The sequence below is a fragment of the Dendroctonus ponderosae genome, unplaced genomic scaffold, assembly GCF_020466585.1.
Source record: "Dendroctonus ponderosae isolate FM_Combo_2020 unplaced genomic scaffold, Dpon_F_20191213v2 Dpon_F_20191213_2, whole genome shotgun sequence".
NCBI lineage: Eukaryota > Metazoa > Arthropoda > Insecta > Coleoptera > Curculionidae > Dendroctonus > Dendroctonus ponderosae.
In genome coordinates, this window is record NW_026018165.1 from 1,546,925 (window position 1) to 1,571,921 (window position 24,997).

At 32.5% G+C, this 24,997-nt stretch overlaps 1 protein-coding gene and 1 long non-coding RNA gene across 2 annotated transcripts in view; one reads left to right on the plus strand and one right to left on the minus strand.

Annotated features, from left to right (window-relative positions):
- Window positions 1–42: 42 nt before the first annotated feature.
- On the minus strand, window positions 43–7,884 carry LOC109538187 (gustatory and odorant receptor 22). Its single transcript, XM_019905314.2, has 8 exons — window positions 7,623–7,884; window positions 7,349–7,469; window positions 4,756–4,947; window positions 4,142–4,380; window positions 3,871–4,020; window positions 3,605–3,814; window positions 3,421–3,510; window positions 43–535 (listed from the first exon to the last, which is right to left on the minus strand). The coding sequence occupies exons 1-8, from the start codon at window positions 7,836–7,838 to the stop codon at window positions 461–463; spliced, it is 1,293 nt and encodes a 430-aa protein (XP_019760873.1). The 5' UTR covers window positions 7,839–7,884; the 3' UTR covers window positions 43–460.
- Window positions 7,885–24,463: 16,579 nt separating this feature from the next.
- LOC125503380 overlaps window positions 24,464–24,997 on the plus strand; it is a 3,534-nt gene continuing 3,000 nt past the window's right edge. Inside the window, exon 1 of the long non-coding RNA XR_007280802.1 lies at window positions 24,464–24,716. This is a non-coding gene — a long non-coding RNA (uncharacterized LOC125503380). The remainder of the gene's footprint in view (window positions 24,717–24,997) is intronic.

The window sequence follows — 24,997 nt, forward strand, 5'->3', positions numbered from 1 at the left end:
TTGGCTTAATATACTGAAATATTTAGCTCGAAGGACTATGACAACATTTCACATAAGAATTTGGAGCAAGTTAATATTTTGCGTTAACATTTCAGCTTCAACTGATTGCTGTTTATAATAAAAATTTTGGAAACTTACATTTCTTCTTGATTTGCCACAAACGTGAATTTAACAGTCCAGGATTTTCATTGCAAGTTAAAACGAAATAATTTTCAGCGATTTATTAAATTATTTTTCGACAAAACAGTGTATGGTGATTTCATTTTCCTTCCAGAAGTATCGCCGATACTACATAGCTTACGTGAAGGTATTTAATTGCAAAACAATGCAATATATTTTTTTACTAAAAACTTTCCTTTCCAGATTAGCATTCGTTTGAAGTATTTGTAAATCCATTGAAGGAAGAAGAATCCTAACGATAAACACCAGACTTGTGTAGAATATGGTTTTGATACGTTGTTCATCCTCTCATGTTGACTAAACTGATCTTGAACTGTAGAAGTACTATGAGGTAAATTGCAATCGTACTTATCATCTGGAAAAGGTTATTCATTTTTAGTCCAGGAGGGTTACAGTTTGCCATGGCTTTAACGTGACGTAACATAGATAACTATTGGAATCGTTCGGGAATGATATATTGAAAATATCGACGTGTGTCTGGTTGAAAAGGTGTGCTATTTGTATAAACAACAAAAAAGTGAAAAAAAATGCGAAAATCGAGTTTATCCCGAAACAATCGAATGTAACTCGGTAAGTATGCATTTTAGAGAAAAAAGTATACTCGTAAATTTGTTCGTAATTAAATTTTCTACAAGATAGAGTTGGTCCGATATCTGTAGATTTCGTTTGATGTTCGCTTTAACATGATCGAAATTGCAAAAAAGTAGGTAATAAACAGGAAGAAATAGCCCAAGCACGCCATACATTTAGAGAAAAGTGCTTGACTGCAGTACAATACGAGAGCCGCAAGATTAGATCTAAAGGACAATTTGTGCATATTATTGCATAATGCAATTGTTAAAAAATCTACCTAAAATGCTTTTTTAAATTTTGTACCAGGCTCAAAATTATATATATTATTGCGCCCGCGCTTTGCCAGCTTGTTGGACCGTTAAACTATCAGATGCAATTGCTATATTAACTATTTTCAATTTTAAATAACTTTTTGAGCGGTTTTAAAAAAGTTTCAACATTTTGGCTTTTAAATAAATAAGCCTGTAAAGCGGGATTTGCGAATAAAAAAAAATCGGAAAGTATCGAAAAATAGTACTCCGATGTTTTCCCACTTTAATAAACATACCTCTGTACAGGCTAATCCCGCTTTGCAGGCTTATTTATTTGAAAGCCAATATTTTCAAACTTTTCAAAACCGCTCAAAAGGTTATCCAAAATTGAAAAATGGTTGATATAGCAATTGTAATGATACCTTAAGGCTCTAAAAAGGTGTAAAAACCCGGGCGCAAAACATATTTATTAGTTTGAGAAAAGAAGAAAATAAAAAAAAAATTTGCAGGTGGTATTCAACAATTGCATTGTCAAAACTGTTCGTCCGATCTTAATCGGCCTTGCGGCTCTGGTTGTGTATTGCAGTCAAATACTTTTTTCTAAATTTATGGCGTAATCGAGTTAATTTTGTATTGTTAAATAAATAATTTAAAATTATTCACTTTTTTGCACTTTCGAGCATTTTAAAGCATACTTTTCAAAACTACGAATATCGGACCAAATTTCATTACGAACAAATTTATTTAATTAAATAGTTTAATTTTTTTCTGTAAAATGCGTACTTACCGAGTTATATGCGACTGTTTCCGGGTTTACGTGACTTTACAGCCATATTTGAAAGAAATTCCATTAAAGTAAGTCCTTTTGAGCAAGAAATGCGACTCAAATTAAGTAGCACATATTCCCTCATACGAAAAATGAATAATTATTCGAGTTGTTGCAACTGCCATTTTTTTCATAAAATTTCTAATACACTGATGGACAAAATTAGAGCATCATTTTCCAAAGGTAGGCTGGTAAATAACGGAATCATAGTAGCATTTTCAGTACCAATTGTTTTTGGTCCCTTTCTATTCATTCTAATGCAAGTTTCTACTTCTTTTGTGTCATTTGCAACATCTCATCATTGTTTTAAGCAAGTGTGGTGCTGTTTTCAATTTTCTTTCGTTTTTCCTAACTTATGTGTAACTAAAGTGTATTCGATTTGAAATGTCCCTAGGAAGAAATTTAAGTGAGTTTGATGCGTCAAAATTGTCACCTTGGTGGAAGAAGGGTATTCCCAACGTGAGGTCGCCCGAATGTTGGGTGTTCCAAGTGGACGATCGTTTTATACGACTGCAAGCTTTAACAAATCGGTAAAATGCTCGAAATGTTGCAATTTCTTCCAAAACGGTAAGAAAAAGGCTCAGTGAATCCGGATTGAGTGCAAAACATCCCGCAAAACGTCCTCTCTTAATCATAGCCCACAAGCAAGCTAGGCTTGAGTTTGCTCGAGAGCACGTGGATTGGGATTTGGATGACTGAAGATCGTCTTGTTTACTGATGAAGTTAGAGTGGGTTTAAAATATTCGGATGGGCGAGTTTTTATTTGGAGAAGACCAAGAGAAAAGTATTTATGATTCCACAACGGGCTTTCCATGGTAGCTCAATAATGCTTTGGGGTGACATTTCTTTGGAGGCCCGTACAGACCTTGTGGTGATCCGAGGAAGATCATTAACTTCCCAGAAGTACATTCAAGAGATTTTACAATTTCTGGTTTATGTATTACGAGATCCTACTCCTGAGAACTTTGCTTAACTGGAAAATGCGGTTCTTCAAGAATGGCACAACATACCGCAATCATTTATTACAAACTTTTATTTATGGCATTCCAAGGCAATTGAGGGACGTTATTCAAGCTAGAGGCGGCAATACACGCCATTTAATGATAAACTAGTGATTCATGTTTTGTTTTAATTTTTCTTTCGAAAACATTCTCATATTAATTTAAAAAACAATAATTTTACTTTTGATATAAGTATCTAGAATTTATAATATTTTTTCTTAGAAATTTATGGATGGTGCGATGATTTTGTCCATCAGTGTATATCAAAAACAGTCAAACTTGGGTATAGGATATTATACTTGAAATATATTTAGAATTTGGAGTAGATATTAAAAATGTAATAATATATAGGGTGATCCGTTTAAAATAAGCAAGTTGATACCAACTTCCAGTATAACCGGAAGTGTGGTTATCTTGAAAATATTTTAGATCGCTTGCCCCCAATGACTTCGGCATTCTGTCAAATTTTCAAATTTCTCCTAATTATACTTTGTCAAATATCGACCGCGGCGGTTCTCGGTGGGACACTCTGTAGAATAAAAAAACATAAAATTCTGATTTTTTTAATAAGTAATTATTAAATACTTACAGCCGTTACTAATTCTCTGCTCACAACCGTGTATCCCCTCAAACTCACTTTGGGCGGGTTTAAGTGAATGGCCTTTAAAAACATTTGTATCTGGAAATATTAAAAAAGCTGATTATCAGTAAAGTTTTGAATGTAAGGACAAGTGCGTAAGAAAATCGAATACAACTATTAAGGGTTTTGGCACCTCTTTGATTGTGGCATGATCGACTTGATTAAGATTAATTTCCATTAGCGCCCATTGAACTCTTTCGGCAATGTTGGCCGATGCTTGATGGGAACAGTCGCAAAAGATATAGAGGAGAGTAAAACAATAAATGGCATCAACCAGTAGACCCATTTCTTTGAAAGTGAATTTAACACCGTGATCAACCACTTCAGAAGTGAAACCATAAACCTGCAACAATGTTCACTTTTAATGCTTTTTTCTATAGGTGTGTTTAGACCACTCACAGAAATGATTATGTTAGTCATCATTAACAGGCAATACGAAGAATAAGTTCGAGTGTAGGCATTTCCTAATTTTTGCAAAATCTCGCTCAGTTCCAACCAGAGCACTCTGTAATGTTTGATGATATAAGCTACGCAGTAGCTGTGAATATCCTAGAACGAAAACTTTTCAGGTATTGTTAATTTAAAAGGAAAATATGAGATTATTTTGTCCATCTGTTTGATATTGTTAACGTTGCTGGTATAGATCTTTTTTTGGATCGGCAATAAATACCTTCTTAAAGCTTTCTGCTACGCCGGTGCTAGCATTTCCTATAGCTCTGCAGTTAATGTACCAAAGAGCACAGTTCATGTTAATCATTGTAATAATATGAAGATATCCAATAGTGTGATAAAGCGCAAATCCATCCAGCAAAGTACTTAGGGATAGCAGAAAACTGACTGCCAGAAACAGACATCCTAAGCTGATAGTACCAATCAGGGTACTCAAGTAAGGAAATTCTAGGTCGCGGCCTGCATATACAAGAGATAAATTTTAATAAAAAAGAAATAGAGTCAAACAGTATTCACTAGGAGCAATGCAATTTCTAACGGGAATGATTTGTTTGCTTGTTGATACTGTGCATTTCTGAGCTTTGAAATTAGAAATCGCATATCCTCCGGCTGCTAAGTAACCAATTAGATCTGATTATTCGGGCGAAAATAAATACAACTAGTCTAAACCCTTGATGAATTACGTGACATTTCCGTCTCTGCATTTTATTTGCTAAAAAGTCAGCAAACTCTTTTCTTTTTTACATTTGCCATTCTATACAGCCGTCGGAAATTATGTGCACAGTGTTTGATTTATCAACAGTCGATTGAGCCATATTTCTCTAAGAGTTTTACCTGTAATTTTGTAATAGTTGAGCTGAAATCTTCCCCAGCTGTTCTTGTAATCACACACCTGATGAGCAACCGACCATCCAACAAAGGGAACGACAAAATGCGGTACGAGAAACACAATGAAAATAATTGCGTAAATATATTCGTCAAACTTTCGGCTTTTGTTCAGCAAAATATCCACTCTTTCATATCCAACTGTAAAATCCAAAAACTCGAACATTTTAAACGGTTTTTGTCCTGATTTGCTCTTGAGGCAAAGATAAATTGCGACACATACAAGTTACACAGTTTAGGCGTGTTTTTATTAACGTTTATTTTGCAGACTTGATTTAATGTATGATGAATCAATTAATTTTTAATTACAATGTAACAATTAATCGCTTGTATGATAAAAAAAATAAAACATTTTTTTGATGCAGGCGATACTACAGAATGGATTTCGATTACTTACTTAAATAGAGGCAACAAATTATTAATTCCGAAAAAAATTACGTTTTTATGGTACAAATGAACAAAATGAATCAAAGCAGTGAATGAAAGTATCAGACACTTCCCAAACACGAAAAAGAGCCTGTATCAAAGTCAAAATTTTAACAAATTTTAATATTTGAGCAACTTTTATTCGAGGAAAATTATATTCTGTACATAAATTTTAAACAAATGGAGCTTTAACTATTCGCGTATTAAAAAATTTATGATTATGATTATGCCTTCTAAAACATTTTAGTAACGTTAAATTCTATAATAATATATGTACTCATAAAATTCATTATAAAAAAATAAAAAGCATAAGGAATGACTATAGAATAATTATTTACAGGATATAACAAAATAAAATTAGTTTATACAATACAGAAAATATAAAAAACAGAGGAGCAATTGCTCTCAGTTAAGCTTCAAAATAGCAAAATAGAAAAATCGAATAATACAGTGAATTGAATGACCGATCAATTCTTATAACATTTAAGCATTTGAGTTTTGCGCGAGCGAAATCTTCAAGTATTATGTTGAAGCAAATTTGCATATAAAATTGAATTTTAGCATAACTTTCATTGACTTGATTTTGGAGATAAATCTATTATGGTTTCCAATAAGGCTTTCATTCTAATCTGATTTCTGCTGTAACATTTTCTCCTTACTGATTCTTAATCGATTAAAATATCTTTGCCTGAATGCGAAGTAATCTGAAAAGTATCATTTTAAATATACAGGGTGGGCCAACGAAAAGGTCGCACCCCTATTTATGACTCTCCTGGTATACTTAGAAAAAAACGCTCAAACACGTCAACTTTGAGTTTTAAGGGGACATCCTGCTGGCGATGATTGCGTTATACAGGGTGTTTCATAAACAAGATACTACGTCACACTTTTGATTTTCAATTGGAAATCTACTAGTTTTAGGTCATTTTTCGATCCTGCCAAAAGTTTGTGGTAAATTTCGTATACCCATCTTCAACCGTTTCAATTTTATTTGAGTTTGTTGTTGAGATATTGAGCCGTTCGAAAGTATTGCAGATTGCCGTTTCTATGACTACCTCTGACAGATTAGGAAAAACAACGAGTCACCCTCAAGTGTCACCAGCGTCAAACAGCGGTTGTGGGACACGTAGCACTTGACAATATCCAAAGTATTCGCCAACTGGTTACATCTTCCGGAGTTTCTCGCAAGTCAATACGAAGAATATTGAAAAGTCACAAATTCCAACATTACAAAATAAAACTTGTACATGAATTCAGTGAAGATGATTATGATAGAAGATTGGAGTGCTACGTGTCCCAAAACCGCTGTTTCAATGGCATTGTTTCTCACCGTTCGAATTGGATGGTGCAGAATATTAGTCACAGATCCAGAATCTTCAAACTTCTTGATTAATCTTCCTACATACTTATCGTTAATAGTTTTGTCTGGATGTAACTAATTAAATAAAGGGGCGGAACTTCCATTTTCAAAATAAAGTTTTATTATTTCTATTCTTAATCGAATGGAAAATTTCATTATAATGAAAGATGTGCAAGTTAAGTTAAAACAAGTTTAAGCCCACAGTGACACTTGACGGCGACTAGTTGCTTTTCTTAATCTGTCAGAGGTAGCCATAGACACGGCAATCTCCGATACTTTCGAACGGCTCAATACCTCAATCATTCAACAACAAACGCAAATAAAATTGAAACCGTTGAAGATGGGTATAGGACATGCTATACGAAATTTACTACAAACTTTTGGCAGGATCGAAAAATATCATAAAAGTAGTAGGTGTCCATTTAAAAATTCAAAGTGTGACGTAATATCTTGTTCATGAAACACCCTGTATAATGTAATGATAGTCAGCAAGATGTCCCCTAAAAAATCAAAGTTGACGTGGTCGAGCGTTTTTTTTATAAATCTACCAGGAGGGTCATAAATAGGGGTGCGACCTTTTCGTGGGCCCACCCTGTATGTTGATAAACTAACTGTTGTTTTGAAATATTTTAATTTTAAATTAACTTATTTTGTTTTACATAAAACTTAAAATTATTGTACTTACATAAATTGAACCATTTGAGATTGAAATTTGTGAGAAGTTTTGTTAAATTAACAGACAATTACAAACATTACCTAAAAGAACTACTATGGTAGTTATCACGTAAAATCCATAGGCATATAACATCGGTTTTGATGTCCAACTGAATGTAATTTTTCCAATTTCTCCACGTTCTACTGGCATAACTCCCATCCACTTAAATGCAAGCAATTTTCACTATTTTTAATTGAGTGCTTATATTTAAAGCTACGTTGTTAAAATAATTTAAATGTAACTCTCATTTGAAACGATTTTAAAGACTTTGGTGGAAAACACGGGAGCTGGAAATAGTTTTTCGAATATGCTTACCTTAAACAAAATCAATAACAATTTGTGATCGCGATAAAACTGATCATGATCATCTATATTTCTGCCATCATTTTCGTCTAACTTAAACCGTTTGGCGATATCTCTGGCTCTTGGACTTCCTCTCATGTTCGCCATGGATTTTATATCCAGCTGCTCTCCATATAAATCCTCCAAATCTTTTATATCCAGTTGTCGAAAGGAGTGCTTACCGTTCATGATTGCTACAGTTACTGAACAGTTTAGAACCAGCCAAAATGTGTATGTATTTTTTTAAATATTTTTAGTTATTTCTCCTAGTCACTCTTGATATAAATTTTGATAAATTGAGCAATAATAATAATTTTATAAAGTTTCTGCTGATCTTGTGTGAATAGTTCTTTCAGAGCTGTTGAACTGAACTCTTTAATTTTTCTCCCTACGCTACCAATAAAAGAAATTATTAAGAATTCTTGAGTTCATGCGAACTGTGTTGACCCAATTGTTAAATCGATAATTACTTCAATAATGAAATAATGGTAGTACAAATAAGCCCGTTTTAGAACATTTTGAAGCTAGTCAAAATCAATATAATTTTCGTTTTTTTTTTCGTTTTACTTTGATTATAGGTTCTTTGCTGTTAACAGTGTTAACTTTTTTTAGTGGCACTTAATTATATATGAAATAATGTTAAAATCAAAACTCAATCAAGCATTTTAAGCAATATTATAAATGAAAAACATAAAATTTTCTTATACAAACAGAGCGATATAAGGGAACTTGAAAGCGATTGACTCCTAATTTACTTTGAACTAAACTACATTTGACTCTTTTTTCTGAGATAAGATTTTCAATCGATTTTCGATTAGAAATGGGCCTGTTTTTCCAGGTCGGTCCTTTCTCACAGTAATTTGCCCTCTCAGTTTCATTTAGGATTAGGCTTTGTAGTAGAGGACGTGTATTCTTCGAACGTAATGACGTCCAGAAAATACTTTTTAGAGCTTTAACTCCTATAAAGAGAATTAAGCCTTGAGCTAATTTGACGCTGTGATGGAATTGATGTTTTAAGGTGTGGAAAGGTTCCATTCCAAGAGCGACTTTTAGGCTCGACGGGAAGTTGACGGTTTCAGAGGGGTATAAAAAGTGAGCTCTACGGGGAATTGGAATGTGAAAATTTAATTGTCTTTATTTTTTTATGTTTCTGTTATACTGATAGACACTTGGGTAAAATACTCGTTAATTTCGACATTGATAGATAATATAAAATAGTCGTAAAAATCGACCAGATAATAAATATTTTTAAAAGTGTGACTTATTATCTCCTAGAAGCATTGGTGTTTTTACAGAATTTTAGCATTTAGCATGAAAATGGCTTAAAAAATGCTGTTTTTGACAAAAAATTGGGAAACCTTCTGAGAACCTTTAAATGATGAGCTGATAGCGTTTAGATTTTCTTATTAATTTTTTAAAAAATCTAATTTACGATTTTTTGTATGTTTGAAATCATTACTTGATCAAAATCGGTTTTATCAAAACAGTTTTTTCAATTTATCAATATTAACTGTTTTTTTTTATTTGTCATTCAATTCAACGAATTACTCAAGAATATGAAGCAAAGATGACCAAAATAATAGAAAACATTGACTGCTTTTACACAGTAGTTACTAGAGGTGGGATAAACGGTTATTTTTCTGTAACAAGGTTACAATATTCCAGTTTCACGTTGGTAATAGGTTTCGATAAACATGTTACTTTAAAAATTTTTCATTAAACATGCTCAATGATGATGATAGTAGAAACAGTAATGACAAATAATGATTTAGTTTATCAAAACAATAATTCGTAACTAAAGCTCTTAGATAAAATAAAATATTCTAAAAGGAAAAACAGAACATGGGTCAGAAGTACCTGCTTATAGAACAAAAGAACTGATAATAAGCTAATACAATATACGATTTATTTGCAAAAATATTTAAAAATCTAATTTTCATTTAAAAATTAATTAACGTTTAAAAAGAAAATTTTTTGCAGATGCTTTTTACTGAGTTCGAAGTATTATCCGAGTTAATTTTGGTACCACTAAAAACTATTAATAAAAAATATGTCGACCTTACAACGTCTATATAACTAACTTTCATTTCATCTTGTGACTGAATTTATGTCTACAAATGGCAAGCTTGCTTAAATGCAGGTGCACATTCTGATTACAACGTTTATTATTTTACAGTTCAACTGTGATGGAATTTATGTCTTAGACTCTAAATTTTGTCATAGCTCAAATGCAAGTGTACATTCTGCTTAGTTTGCTGATTATAGGCATATAACATTTCGAGCTAAGTTTATGAGAGAAATCTATTTTTTTAAGATCTCTTACAGAACGTCAGATAACTAAATACTTCTAGACTAAAAATGCTGAATTAATATCTGATCCATATTTGAACGATTATGGATTATGGAGAACTGAACAGTAATTCTTATAAGCGAAAAGTGATAAACACAATCATCAAGGCAACATATTTTCCGTTGATAAATGGTTACTGAAACTGTTGCAACTGGATAGAGCGCTCGACGATGCCGCATCGGTTCTGTGCTAACGCGAACCACTTTTTCAGGTTTATGAGACGGTTCCAAAAAGAACGGTTTAAGTCCGCAAACGGCTGAAGCTGGACAGATCGCTCGACGTTGTCGCATCGGTTCTGTGCTAGTGCGCACCGCCGTTCCGGTTTTATGAGAAGGTTCCAAAAACAACCTTTTAATCGACAAACGGCTGCAGCTGTTTCGAAGTGCGCTCAACTGTCAGTTTTATGAAACGGTTCCAAAAAGAACGATTTAAATTGGCAAACGGCTGCAGATAGATGCTCGATGGTGTCGCATCGGTTCTGTGCTGTTGCGAACGGCTTTTTCGGGTTTATGAGACGGATCCAAAAACAACCGGTTAAATCTGCTAGCTGTAACTACGGTTTCAGGTTACACGTTACGTTAAATACCGACCATCCTTAGTAGTTACTCATCAACTTCCGACCATAAAAAAATGGGAATTTGATCATGCATTTTTCATACTTAATTGGTATTCATTAAGTAGATCTTTCACGTATTTCCAGGTTCTGTTTATTTTCTTCGAGTGGGTTGAAAGTGGAATATAAATCAATTCAGCATCATTCAATTTTTCGTTCTAAAAACCTATTGATCGATTTCACCTACTCAAACGTTTCAACAGGTAAAATTATTATTTTTGTATTATTTGAAGAATTTACTTTTTAGGGCTTAGAATGAATCATTCATATTCCAAATTTTCGCCAATAATATTTACGTATCTACTTAAAAAAGTAGAGTTTACCAACGGAAATTTCTATTCGAAGTTAAACTGGATATAATTGTTATGAACCTAATTGCTAATTCATTTTCGAGTTTAGTATGGCTACCGAAACATGGATTGAATATGGAGAAAATAAGGAAAATATAACTTACAGAACTGGAATATCTTGAAGAATTAAAGAGTAATTTTTGCGACAAAAAATTTAAAAAAGTTAAAACTGCTCCTGATTAAAATGGGAATAATCAGTCTATTGGCAAAGGTTTCTTTATAAATTTGACTTGATTAAAATATATTATAAAATACAAGCCTTTTTTGTAGAATTCCGAACCTATTGCATTGTGCGGGGTTTAAAATCGACTGCTTATACAAATTAGCATTAACGAAAAAACGCACATATGGTTTTACCGCACTTATAACGCAAACAAATTTTATTTCCTTGTGTTAAATTGATGTCAACCAAGCAAATTGAAGTCAAACAAGCAATTAAGTGTTTTATCGCAGCAAGTATCTGAATTATATGTGTGTCTGAACAGCAAAATTGAAAATCAAAACGAGATAAATAATAAATTGAATAATTAAAAGGAAAACAGAACGAAGTGATTTCAAGGCATGCTTCTGGGGAATATACCGGTATTTTCAGTCTTAAAACATTTTGAGACAGGACAAACAACGAGTGTACTTAATAAAACTGTAAACTGATATTTAGGACATCTTATTTTATCAACATAGACTCCGTGGAATTTAAAGTCTACAAATTGCCTTTTTCGCGAGTATACACAATTTCGTGATACTGCTTCGAATTACCAGCCTTGGAGCAATTTTTGAGAGCTCAAGTTTGACTGCAAATCTCCGACGTTAACAAATTTTGTTTATCTTTTATAGAAGCCGGTTACGAAAGGATTCACTAAAAATCATCGAATATTCCACGTTTACAACAAGAAAGTAATTAATTCTGTTGGTCTTAAGGACACATTCTTTCAAGTGATGTTGACTCTTTAAAGCACTTAAATTGCTTCATGTAACAGATTTTTTTATCTTGCGAATGTGACTATCACTCAGACTTACCAAATGAAGCTTAGACTTGAAAACAAAGGAAAATTACTGAAAAGTGGCAAAATTCTAAATCCTATATTTAAAAACTCACATATTTTTTTAGAATTAACTACCACTAGCTTTTCCTTATTGTAAATTCAATAAGCAGATGTAGGTAAAGTCTGTGATTATATCATAAGAACGACGTCGTCAGTTTCTAAAAACGAGTCTGAAGGCAAGTCGTTTCAGGCTTTTCCAGATTTTTGGAAGTGGAAGCTTGTAGGCAATAGTGTGAAAAAATCAAGATTGAGTAAGATTCCAATAAACTTTTCTGAACATCAAGTTTCTTCTGCAAGTGATGAAAACTTCAAGTTGGGCATTTTTAAAGTAAGAATTGTTGTTGTGTGGAATTGTTTTTGGACAGCATTGACTTGGTTAGAAAATGTCAGGATTAAGTGTGATTTTAATAACATTTTTAGAAGCTCAGAGTCTAGTGTTGCCTGCAGATGGTGATCACCTCAAGTTTCTGCTTAATTTTGTTTCATAGTTTGCCGATTTTAAAGTATGGCGTGTAATTGTGTAAATGTGTTAATTTTTGGCAGCATTGAGTTGAGAAAAAAATAAAAATAACGCGCGATTTTAATAAAATTTCGAGTCAAGGCGCTTCTGTGAGTGGGGAGAATTTCATTCGTTTGCTCCTTTCGTTTGCAAGTTGCATAATTTTAAAGAATAGCATGTCGAAATTGGGTAAAAACTTATTTTTTTTTGGCCAGCATTGACTTCGTTAGCAGTAATCAGGATTAGTTGCGATTTTAATAAAACTTTCTGGACGTTCAAATGTGAGTCTCTTCTGCAAGTAGTGAAAATGTCAAGTTGTTTCTTAATTTGCTTTGGATGTTGAATATTTTTAAAGCAGAGGGTGTAATTTTGTAAAAACGTTCATTTTTGTTTGGATGCATTGCCGCGAAAAAATCAAAATTTGGCGCAATATTAACAAAATTTTCTGAACGTTTAGAACAGGTGTCTTCTGCAGATGAATGAATTTCAAATTGCTACTTAATTTCGTTTGAAAGTTGGACATTTGTCTGTGTAAATGTGTGTATGTGCGTACGTGTGTGAACACGTTGGGTTTGTAGTCAGCATTAACTTAGTTTCAATCCAAATCAGAATTACGTGGGTGTTTAATAAAATTTTCTGCAGGTTCACAGTTGAGTATCTTCTGCAGGTGGTAAAAATGCTGCTGCTTAATTTCGATTGGATGCTGTACATTGTTAAAGCAGGGCGTCTCATTGTGTGAAACGTAAATTTTTTGCCCAGCATTAACTTTTTCAGCAAAAATCAGGATTGAGTGTGATTTTAGTCAAATTCTTTGGACATTTAGAATTGAGTGTCATCTGCAGATGGTGAGAACTTCAGGTTGGTGCTTCATTTCATTTGGAGAGTGAATTCATTATTTTTTTCAATTTTGTCGTCTAAACACGGACTTTTCACATGTTGGGCTTTCGAGCTCAAAGTGTATCTTTCGATTTAAGAAATTCCTCATAAATGGACCATTGGAGTTTAGAGAGATACGAGTTTCGACTGTTCTCTCTCACGATCACTTCCCAGTCTTAACACCTAACATTACACTAACTAGTGTAATGTTCTTAATTTAATGTTGCGCTTTAATTGATTTCAGAAATTAATTCGGTTTTTTTACTTGAAAAATCTGAGATTCTGTCGCTTTTTCGCTTCAGAAGTCCGAAATATTTTAGACCGATTTCAAATTAAAAATCAACATGTTTACACCAATCATTTGTATAAACAGCTGCATAAAAAAAGTTCAAACCAATGTACAAAAAATAAAATATAAATTAAAGTTGATCAATGGCAAAACATCGAACTAACAAAAAATAGTCGTAGGTACACCTTCGAGTAAATTGAAGTATCCATGCGGATGTTGTTTTCTCACCACGCTTTTCCTATAATAGCCTTGTGGGACTTGAAAATGATACGTCATGCAACAAATGAGCTGTAAATACTTCGGGAGAACGGATTGGACGCAAAATCTTTCACAGAAATTTGGCAAATTGCACCCACGTAAGGCCACATTGGCATCGTGAATTGAATGCCACTTGTTGCTCATCATGCGCAAATTTTCATACACAAAACATGCGGATTTTCCTTTCAATTCGTAGCGGGATCTCTTGCCGAAAGGGCGGAAAAGGGCCTGGCATAGTTGCGGTAATGCGCGTTTCCGAGTGAACACGATAGCTGCGGTAAGTCAGAGGTTCTATGAGATACTACTTGACACTTTCCATTTATTTGAGTGACTACTATTGTTAAATAGCCATACATTTTTTCATTGTCACTAAAATTGTTTTAGAAGATTTGAAAACTGTTTTATTGCAAGTGCTTTGATAAATTTTTCTGCGAGTTTCTTATGGGAAGAACTGATAATTCTAAAGAAAAAGTTTGTATTTTATCATTTACCAAATGGTTATTTAATTATATTAAAAACTTTGCAAAAAAAATGAAAACATATAGATAACCACAGTAAGACAGTCTAAATTTTATCCCCAAGGTACTGATTCTGCTAATTAATGTGTGCACATTTTTTTACATACATTTTTTGAAAATTCAAAAATTTTTTTGGGATTTAGATTCCCAGCTTCTACTGGAAGCAAGCTTTTGTTTCTGAAAGTTGCTGTTGAAAAGTTTAGTTCATTTTGATAAGGATATCACTGCTACGAAACCTAGCGATAGCGCTATTCAAATATTTCTCATATGGAAGTTTTATTCGACCTTAACGCTAACGAGCAGCCGACAAAGTTACTAAACGAATTGTGTTTGTGAATTGCTTGTTAACTCATGCAGTGTTTTTTTATACAGTCTGTCATATACGAAGATAGTTAGAACCTACTTATTTCAATTAATTAATTTTCGATTTTTCGAGTTTCAACAGCTAACTTTTAAGTAAATATTTATATTCACTAAGAATCATTAAATTACTAACGTTACTAAAAAACTAGTAATATTTACAAAATAGCTAGTTTTTAAGCTATAAATTGGAAGCTGAAAGAAAAATCTTTGAAAACTGTTCATTCTGACCTTCATTCTATATCGTACACATACGAGAACTTTCTATTAAAGAAACTCTTAAGCTAGGAAAAATATTTAGTTTCAACCTGAACTGCTTTGCAGCTTGATCGATGCGTTTTCTTAAATCGTTCCCCTTCGAAATGGAATCGTAATCTTAAATCGAACTTATACATATAATCTTTCATACATTGCCAAACGGCCCAGGAGGAGCCCAAAAGAATTTTTAATAATAATAAGAAAACATTCTCTGAACGAGGACGCTTGAACGTTTCGTTATTAAAATACGAATTGTTATAAAATAAGTGTACTTTTTATGTTCGCCAAATGTTTGGAAAATGGTTATATTTGTCGAATGTAAATTTAATCTGGGATGAAATTTGGTCAATTGCCTTGCTTCCATTTAATTGATGTGTTTATCAATGAAATTAGATCTTTTTATGTCAAGAGCTCAACACTGAAAATTTAAACTATTATTATCGTACATAATTCATTCTGTGACTAGTAATAATATAATCTAAACATAACAAAAACGTACATTAATATAGTGTTACTGAAATAATGATTATTAAAAAAACACAAAGCACAAAATTCGCTGCAAATCACATCAGGTTACGGGATGAACAATGTGTGACTAGGTTTTTATGTAAAAATGAGCAATATTTTCAAGACACCTTGCTTAATGAAGCGTTAAATTTTCTAAAATAGATCATTTAATTTAAATTTCTAAAAAATATTATAAAAATCAGTAAATAATTACTAAAAACAAAATAAAATTTGTGGTAACACTACACACGCGTTGAGTAACATTACTTTGTAAATTAAAGTGTTTACATTTTTCTCTCTACAACGTTCAGATCCTTTAAGCCACAACATTCTACTAGCATATTTATTTTGCACATATATTTTTCTTTCTAAAAAAAAAATTTCAACCCCCTCGGAGGGGTATATGTCACCCTTAGAATATTAAATGATAATGGGGGTCAAGTGGCACATCGTTTTAAAAGGCGTTCAATTCTCTTCAACGGTATCCTACTTTGTTGCTTTAAGTCCAGAGGTTTCCGAATAATCGCGTTTCAAAGTTGCAGAAACAATTAAATTTGCCTGCATTCAGATTTTGATTTTCAGGTTGGTGTTTACACAAAAATTATTCCATTGGGTCTCCTTATAGTACAAATGATTAGAAGAGGATTGCTATCGTTTAATAAAAAGAAGAAAGTGTAGTTTAAACAATTGATTTCTAATTTAGTGATTATTTTGCTTCGAGAAAAATAACTTTGTCTTTGCCATAGAAAAATTTCTACAATAAAACCCATGGAATCTACTTACGCACTATCTTATAAGTTGTTCAAAAAGGTTGTCAATTTTCCTGTAAACAATACTAAAGTTTTCGAACTTTCCTCTAGCATTGTCCAGCATTCTGCTGCAATTCGCCTTTTAAGATCATCAATATCAGCATGTTGTATTTTATAAGCCACGGGCTTGAAGTGTCCCCAAACAAGGAAGTCTAAGAGTATTAGATCCCGTGATCTTGGAGGCCATTCAATTGGTCTCCTGCCAATCCATCTATCCGACAATCTTTCGATTAACCACTGTCCGGCCGAAAAAAAATAATGAGGTGGAGCACGGTCCCGCTGAAGCACCAATAATGGCATTTCCAAGAATACCAGTCTAAACATTAATTTTTGAGGATATTGTGTTTCTCCTTTTCGAAAACTATGTAGGTTTTCGTGACTCCAATATGGACAATTTTGTTTAATAACATTTCCATTTAGACAAAACGAACTTTTATCGCTAAAACAACTATTAGGATTTTGGGGACATCTTAACTTTATTGTTTATAAAACAACCTGCTGCTGTGTTAGAGATTCATTGTTTATAAAACAAATGTTAGAGAGGACTTGGAAATCAGACTTTGTTATTGTTTGCAGGAAAATGGGTTTTATTGTACAAATTTGTCTTCGGCAAAGAAAAAGTTATTTTCTTCGAAGAAAAATAATTAATGAATAAGAAATCAAATTTAAACTGGATCTTCTTCCCCTTAGTCAACGATTTAAATGGCGTAATCTACTCTTCTAATAATTTGTACTAAAAGGAGACCTAATGCAATAATTTGTGTGTAAACAAAATCTCAATGCAGGCAAGTTTAATTGTTTTTGCAACTTTAAAACGAGATTATTCAGAAGCCTTTGCACTAAAAGCAACAAAGAGTAGGATACTAGTGAAACGAGAATTGAACGCCCTTTAAAACGATGTGCCACTTGACCTCCATTCCCATTTAAGATTCTAAGGGTGGCATCTACCCCTCCTAGGGGGTTGAAACAAGACAGCTAAAAATATTAATTTAAAGTGTCCCCCATGCAAATAAAATTGCCGTGTGTTTCCGATTTTTCATATTTTTAACTGCAAGAAAGATATTCATTAAGGGTGGGAAGTTTTCAAATTGTCGGCCTATATAATGTATAATTCGGCATTGTTATTCAATCCATTTTATTATCATTTGACTTACCAAAGATTATTGCTTGAAAATGGAATCAAGAATGTGCTTTTGCTTATTCCCCCGAGCGAATATCAGGAAAATTAATTCGTGATGCCCTCAATGGCGCATATTAAGTGAAAACCATTTTAAGGATATATTTACATACATTTTGTTAGTAATCGTTCCCCCTGTTATTATGTTTTGCTGATCAGTCTTTGAAATGAATTAATTACTCTCAAAATAAACTTTATAATTATAATACTTCGTTTCAACAAGATGTATCGATTTTGGACGTAATCCTTTCAAGAAAATCTTTAGTTTATTACTATTAAATTTTATTTGAGAAATATCAAACTACATAGTCACAAAATACAGGAAATGTTTGCCTATATAACGACTCGCCTGCTAATATTCCACTATATAACAACTTCACTCTTAAACTGGCAAATTGAAAATCGATGTAAATTTAATTTTTCAAAGTACGACCACTTCATTGTGCCTATCGGAAAATTAACTTGTAATTTATTATTTTGTTCGCATTTTCATCAAAGCATTGATATTGCCATGTTGAAAGACCAAAACATAATATAAAATTCCCATTTTCGCTGATGATTGAGAGGACGTAGACTAAGCAATGAAAATGGTTTAATTAATTTAAAATTTGTCCATTTATAAAATCATGGTTTTAATCAAAAAGCAAAAGGTATTGTATTGAAAATAGTAAATGCTGGTCACTAGTCATATAGAAATTGGTAAGAATTCACTCCCAGTATTTATTTTATTCTTAATTCTTTCTTCATTCTATCTTCAAAAAATTAACGTAAAACCGTCAAAAAGTATTGTTTAGACTTTTGATAGAATTCACTCCGAGACATATGAAATCAAGTAAAAAAATTAGAAAATGCTACTAAAAATCTAAACAATATTTTCTCAGTTTTTTTGTCGATTTCCGATTTGTATTTACACATTTTTGCTCTTACTTTTATTCTGCAAAACGGAGTGCTTTTCCGTCCATTATTAAAATTTGTGGTTTTCAGCGTCTACAAGGAGCCTGAACTCGCGGCGATAAACTTATAATTCATCTGAAAATAACGCAAAGTAATAATGTAAAGTGAGTAATAAAGTGAAGTAACTTTTTTCTTTAATAACATAAAGGAAACAAATCTAAAGAAAACATATGGCTTCAAAAAGGTTGACAGTGATTTATAAATTGAGGAATGAATAAATGCGAGAAGCTTTATCAAAATCACTTTGGATTCTAACCAAAAATGGTGCCTATAAGTCTTTATTTTTAAGTCGAGATTGAGTATTTTCGGTTTAATGTGTAGTAAATAATGCAATTCAATTATTTATTTAATGAAAATTTACATTTTATTCCATACAGGATTCACAATGAATATTTTCCAAACAATGCAACGCAAATTCCACTCAGATAATTATTATTTCATCATTGTAGCTCGTCATGATTATGTTTTTATTATTGCTTTTATTGTTGTGTAAATTATTTAATTAAAAATCAAAATAGATCTCCATCAATTTGCGTCAACTAAAGTACTTTCAGGTTTAATTTGCAGTTGAACAAAATTTTCAAGTGAGTGCTTTATTGGAAACACTAAATTCTTCGAAGCGGCTGCAAGAAAGATGGTTTACCCAAGCGCGTCTAATAAAGTTGCGAAAACAAATCTGAATAGATACGCCATTCAGGAATACAGGACAGGGAAAGCTGACGCTGATTTTTAAAACAAAGAATGAGCAAAGCCCACAAACTTTATCTGTAACATTTGTGTGAAAATATGAGCGTATAAAGGCATGTTTGTAGGAATTCAGTAACTTACGAAAGGAATATAACATGGAAAGAATGGAAGATGATGGAAAGGGTAAGCTTAAGCCCACTGCAATTTGTACAACTTTTCCAGTTGGAAATTGCTGAAATGAAAAATATTTTGCACTTGGGACTAGTGAACATTTTTTTAAAATAAATGTGGAATTTTTATTTGCAAAGAGTCTTAGAAATGTAAGATGTTTTGGACATAATCTGAAGTCTGGAGACTCTTAATTCGATAAATGTGGTTGATGTTGAAAGAAAAACAACAAACTGCGTTCTACATAAAAAATAAACGACGAAAAGTATACGAAAGTAGAGTTGCATACACATGGTATTCTATTGGAAAAATTCGATGCACATTTAAAAATGTTGAACAACGTTTTCTAGCGTTTTTTTTTAATTGGCGAGCAATTCTTAATTGATGGGTTTTTTATATAGGCATATGAATAAAAATAATGTACATCCTCAACTGTCCTGTATTTATAGCAGAAGGTTTCTCCTGTATTAACACATCAAATGAAAGGTATTTATCCTATATTCAATGTCGTTTAATTTTTTTATAGAAATTGCTTAGAAATGAAACAAAGTCACGTATTTGTTGAAAAATTCTACTTTAAGAAATTGTTATCTAAATTTAAGATAAAAATTTTTTAGGTATAACTAACTGAAACCAACTTAATTGTATAAAATGTTCCTAATATTGACGAGATATTTCACGGTGTACAAAAAATTGTTTTATTTTTATGGGGTCATATTGGCGCAGACCTGCATGTTTATGAACATATGCAATGTTTCAGGGCAAAAAAATTCAGAGTATTCAAATCAAATGACCGACCAGAGCATTCCAACACTTTCTCTAAAGAAATGTGGGGAATCCAGTCCAGAATTATTTTAATTCAGTGATATTCACATAATTCAGGTTTATACGAGTGAAACATTTGTTTTTCAACATGTTTCTCAACGTAGATTTCTGAAGATTATTTATCACTGATTTATATTTGTTTCTCTACCAAAATCAATTTTTTTCAGTCTCTTTTCCTTTCGTTTCCACCAGTTCTTTGAGCTATTTCCGACTGAAGGAGTTATCAGAAAATTTATAATTAATTGTTTTTTGAGCTTCATGAAAATTATTGATGGCTGTCGTTGGGATCAAAACTGATCGCTTCGAATTTTTCTTTAACAGTCTGGCGCTGTCTAATTTGCGGTGAAATTCAAAGTGTATATCTAAGTAATTCTTACTTAGATATATATATAAATAATCTTTATTTCCTACAGAAAAACTCAATCGGTCTTTCTGCCCTTGTTTAGTATATATGTGTCTTAGCCTAGCTTATTCTAAAATTAATTCCTATTCCTAACACATTCCAACACTCGTATAAATTAATCAGCGATAAAAAAAAATAAAAAAAATTCAGATCTTAGTCGTTAGTTCAGTTGCGTTTGTAGGTGTTCTAGTAAAGTATCTGTTGGAGTACGAAAACGGGAGTGTTTTGTCTGTCAGACACATTTTATCAATACAAATCTTAATATACGAATATTGAAAGCAACAAAATTCAATTAGTTTCAAAGCATATTTTTGATAACATGTAATTTTTTATGAGCGGGTTTTTTGAGAAAGAAACCAAACAGTGCTAAAACTAAACGACTTTTGCAAATGATCCTCATTTTCAATTTTCCTGCCGACTTCTAGGCCATATTTTCATTAAATGGCAAGCGGCTCTAGCAGGAAAGTGTAAAGCTGAAGACAGCAATTTCATTAAATAGACCAAGGGAAAAACCCTGTTTTAAAAACATCGAAGTTTCAATTGCATCAATCCATGGATTAGATGTAACATGTAATAAATTACCTGCCTGCTGTTTTACAAAAGGTATTTTTAACAGCCCAGGGCCTATATTGGCTTTAGTCAAAACAGACGCCCGGCTTGCAATTTAATTTACATAGTTTATTTTTAGCATGTTACAATTTCCCTGAAGGTTAAGGGTTGGAGAACAAAAAAATGATCAAATTTTGAACGTTAAATAATTTTTAAATGTTTTCAAATGTTTTTATTTAATCCAAATAATATTGCAAAATGCCTTGAGCCCGGTAATCACACAGATTCAAAGCTTGAAATTAAAATAGCCGCAGTCTTTGCGTGCTACGTAAAGCATACGCGTAAACCATACGAGCACCGACATCCAAGAGTCGAGGGAGAGTTTCCACTTCTTTCCATTCCTTTATTTCAAACGTTCGAAATGTATTAAATTTGTCCGGTTAGTGAACGTGGAACGAAATTCTTTTGCTTGGATTTAGACCTCTATAAATTTCCCGGATACTTTTTACCCCAAGTTATACAGATATTTCAGTTTTTTAATGAGTTCTGGTTTTAATACGGACGTTTGAAATATTTTTCTAGTGAACAAAAAGAAACAAGTTATATTTTCATTTTTGTAAATTAATCTAAAATCGGGTAACTCTTCTTTTGGATGCATTTTTAAAGCTTAGACAACGGTTTCACCCATACTCAAAGGCGAAAATCTCGTGGAGCGAGATCCGGTAATCTCGGTAGTCGAGCGAACGAATCTAGCAATCGCCAAACCTTTGAAAACAGAATTTGAAAGTTGTGGAAGCGCGTTTTTGAATCATCAACTGATTATTTAGAAATTTAGAATGCATTGATGATTATTGGGACAATTTCTAAATTTATTTCAGCCAAACTATGCTCCGCCCGTGAATAAAATGCCTTTACAAAATTTTCACGACATTCAATTCAATTCATGGATAAAATTTCAATTTTAAACATAAATCTTCTCGGAGGAGTACAGTAAAAGATAATATCTATCAAATATTTTCATTTTCTCCTGAATCTCCGCGAATACATTGAAAATTGAAAATTGCTGCTTTCAATGAAGCTGCAAGTATTTTTTTTGGAATTGTTTCAGGTTAACACGCAAAGTGTATTTATGAGTAGTTTTGCAATAAGAAATGAATAAAACATTCAAGAATGTATTCTTTAAAAAGTGCAAAATCATTATTTTACACGAATTCAAAACTATCACCTGCATTTCGTTAAATAATATCCATATGTTGATGTTGATAATGTTGTTAATTGTACGTTTCACGTTTGTACGTTTCAAATTGAGTTATTTAGTTTTCTTTTTGTTTGCACAATAAATTAGCATACAGATGATACAGATGGCAGTATCAAGTCCAGAGAATTATTAATTACGATTGTTGTGAAAGACAATTTATCAAGCATGGGCTTTAACAATTCTAATACAGAACACAATACATGTACATTTCGGTTTCTGTGAAAACCATTGAAATCCACAACCCTAGTTAGTCTGTCATGAGGCTTCAACTTGATCTACACATCATTTTTCAGTCTCAAAATAAAAAAATCATTTGAAAGGATAATTAATTTCCATCATTGATAAACGATGACATGCTTGCGTAATTATTTAAAATTGCTTCTAAAAAAAGTGTAGATGAAGTGACTTGCAGAAGAGAAAATATTATTTATATATTAGCTTTTTGGATACGCGAACTCTTTGGATAAAAATTGTCTGAAAGCATTCAACTAAATCGATCCAGAACGTTTTTCAAATACACAGGCGAACCCTTGGCCATCAAGATCATCGGATCTTATTTCTATAGATTTTTGTCATTTTTTCTAGTTCACATTCTTAATACTGCAGCGTCTTTTGCTTACTTTAAGGTTTTGCACACATTCTTGAAATATTTCAATTTTCTCCTGAATCACCTTACATACAGCTTAACGGTAAAATCTAATTGAGTGCAAATTCAAAATTTACGAACGGCAACAATCTATAATTTGTCCCTCATTAAATATCCGCCTTGTATAGCAGGATCGTTTCACACAATCTTATCAGAAGAAAACTAGCACCACAATATATCATTATCTGAGCAAATAGCGTTTCAACTTCCTCCGAATTGTCTGAAAGTGCTGGCATAAAATTTAATATACTGTTTTCCCGACACGGTTTGGCTCTTTCAGATAAATTACTATTGCGATCTAAATATGAGCAAAGATTATGTAGAATTGTATAATGATTAATGAGGTCTTGGTTGACAACTGCTAAACCTCCAGCAGGTGTTTAGCGTGCGATCGAAGTATTAGATGATTAATCGTTAAGGCAAAATCCGTTTAATTTCTAATTTATTGCATACTTACTCAAGAGCTTCAATATTATTAGAAACCAGAAGCTGACAGCGAACAACATTTTCTCTAGCATTAATTGATTTATTGTCACGTATTATTTTAATAAAAACACTTTTACTTTTTCCGTGTTAGATTTTTTCTAGTTAGATTGTAATAAAGTTTGAGGTCAAATTTATTATTTTCGATCATATGATAATAATTTAATTCAAACAAGAAAAATATTAAATTATATTAAACATTCTCTCTCTATCACGTACAACATAAATAATTAAATATTTGCTTGATAATTTTAATAGACCAATAATATTCATCTTTCATCAATTAAGCGAGGCTTGTGGTGCACAGTATAACAATACAATTTAAAAAAAAAGGGTCAGAAAGCACTCTTAGAAAACTATCGTGGAATAACCCTACTTGATAGCGCTCTTAAAGCATTCACAAAGACTATTCTGGGGGAAATCACCAAAACCATAAAAATAAGAGAAGAACGACACGAAGGCATCCGAAAAAAAAACAGATCCACAATAGATGCAATATTCATAGTCAAGCAAATATCTGAAAAATCCCTAGAATTTATTAAACCGGAATACATGTGTTTTATCGATATGACTAAAGATTTTGATAGAGGGCGCTTAAAATATGTCCTGGAATTAATGAGACTAAACGGGCTAAACCACAGACTGCTTAATGTAATACACGACGTAAACACCCAATACAGAACAAAAATCGTAGTAGGACACATAGGAACGGAAGACATAAACGTAAACACAGGAATTGGGAACTTGAACATTTTTTTTATTTCTTTAATATAGTTGCCTATCTATAGAAATCGCGCATACCAAATATCAGCCCTCAAACCACAATATTTAAATTGCAATAAACAATTAAAGTTGTGGCCGCAGGCTATTCATTCATATGAAACGACACGCAACGCGCGGGAATGGTTGTGACGTCACGGCGCTGGTCGTTCGATTGAAAGGCAATACGAAAACGGCTTGTTGTTGAATTGTCTGGGTGTTTTACTGTTCAGAGTTCGTGCTGTGCTTTATTAATAATAGAAGCAACACAAAAACAATATTAAAAATGCTGTGAAACGTCAGATAACGTATTTATTCTTGTGCCATGAGATAAAGGCCGACGTTTAAAATAGTTAAAGGTATACCGAAGAGCTCACAAAGATATTTCTGAGAAGACTATTGCCCATGTGTGTGAAGATCATTTTAATGTAAGTATAAAAACAGATTTGAGTTTGTCTATTATATAACAGATAGATATTTAGAATTTGTCTTTTGTTTGCTTCTCGGCAGCATTATAGTAAATAGTAATAGTAAATAATCACCTCAAAAATAGTTAATTGCTTTATTATATTATATGACCACTTTTTTTTTTCGGTGAGGTTTGGGAAATGCTTTTTTATGCACTCCCAGAGCTGGTGGTCTGTCGCTCTGGTTTGTGTGGGACTCCAGCTAAGCTGTTTACCCACTAAAACCCTTTCCTCACCGCCGA

What these genes read in the sequence shown, in the direction of transcription:
- LOC109538187 (XM_019905314.2), bottom strand. Translation starts at nt 7,838, where the DNA reads ATGAACGGTAAGCACTCCTTTCGACAACTGGATATAAAAGATTTGGAG. An exon ending in CAACTATTACAAAATTACAG is followed by an intron (nt 4,381 to 4,755) that starts GTAAAACTCTTA and finishes TTGTATATGCAG; the next exon opens with GCCGCGACCTAGAATTTCCT. An exon ending in GCAGAGAATTAGTAACGGCT is followed by an intron (nt 536 to 3,420) that starts GTAAGTATTTAA and finishes AACCTTTTCCAG; the next exon opens with ATGATAAGTACGATTGCAAT.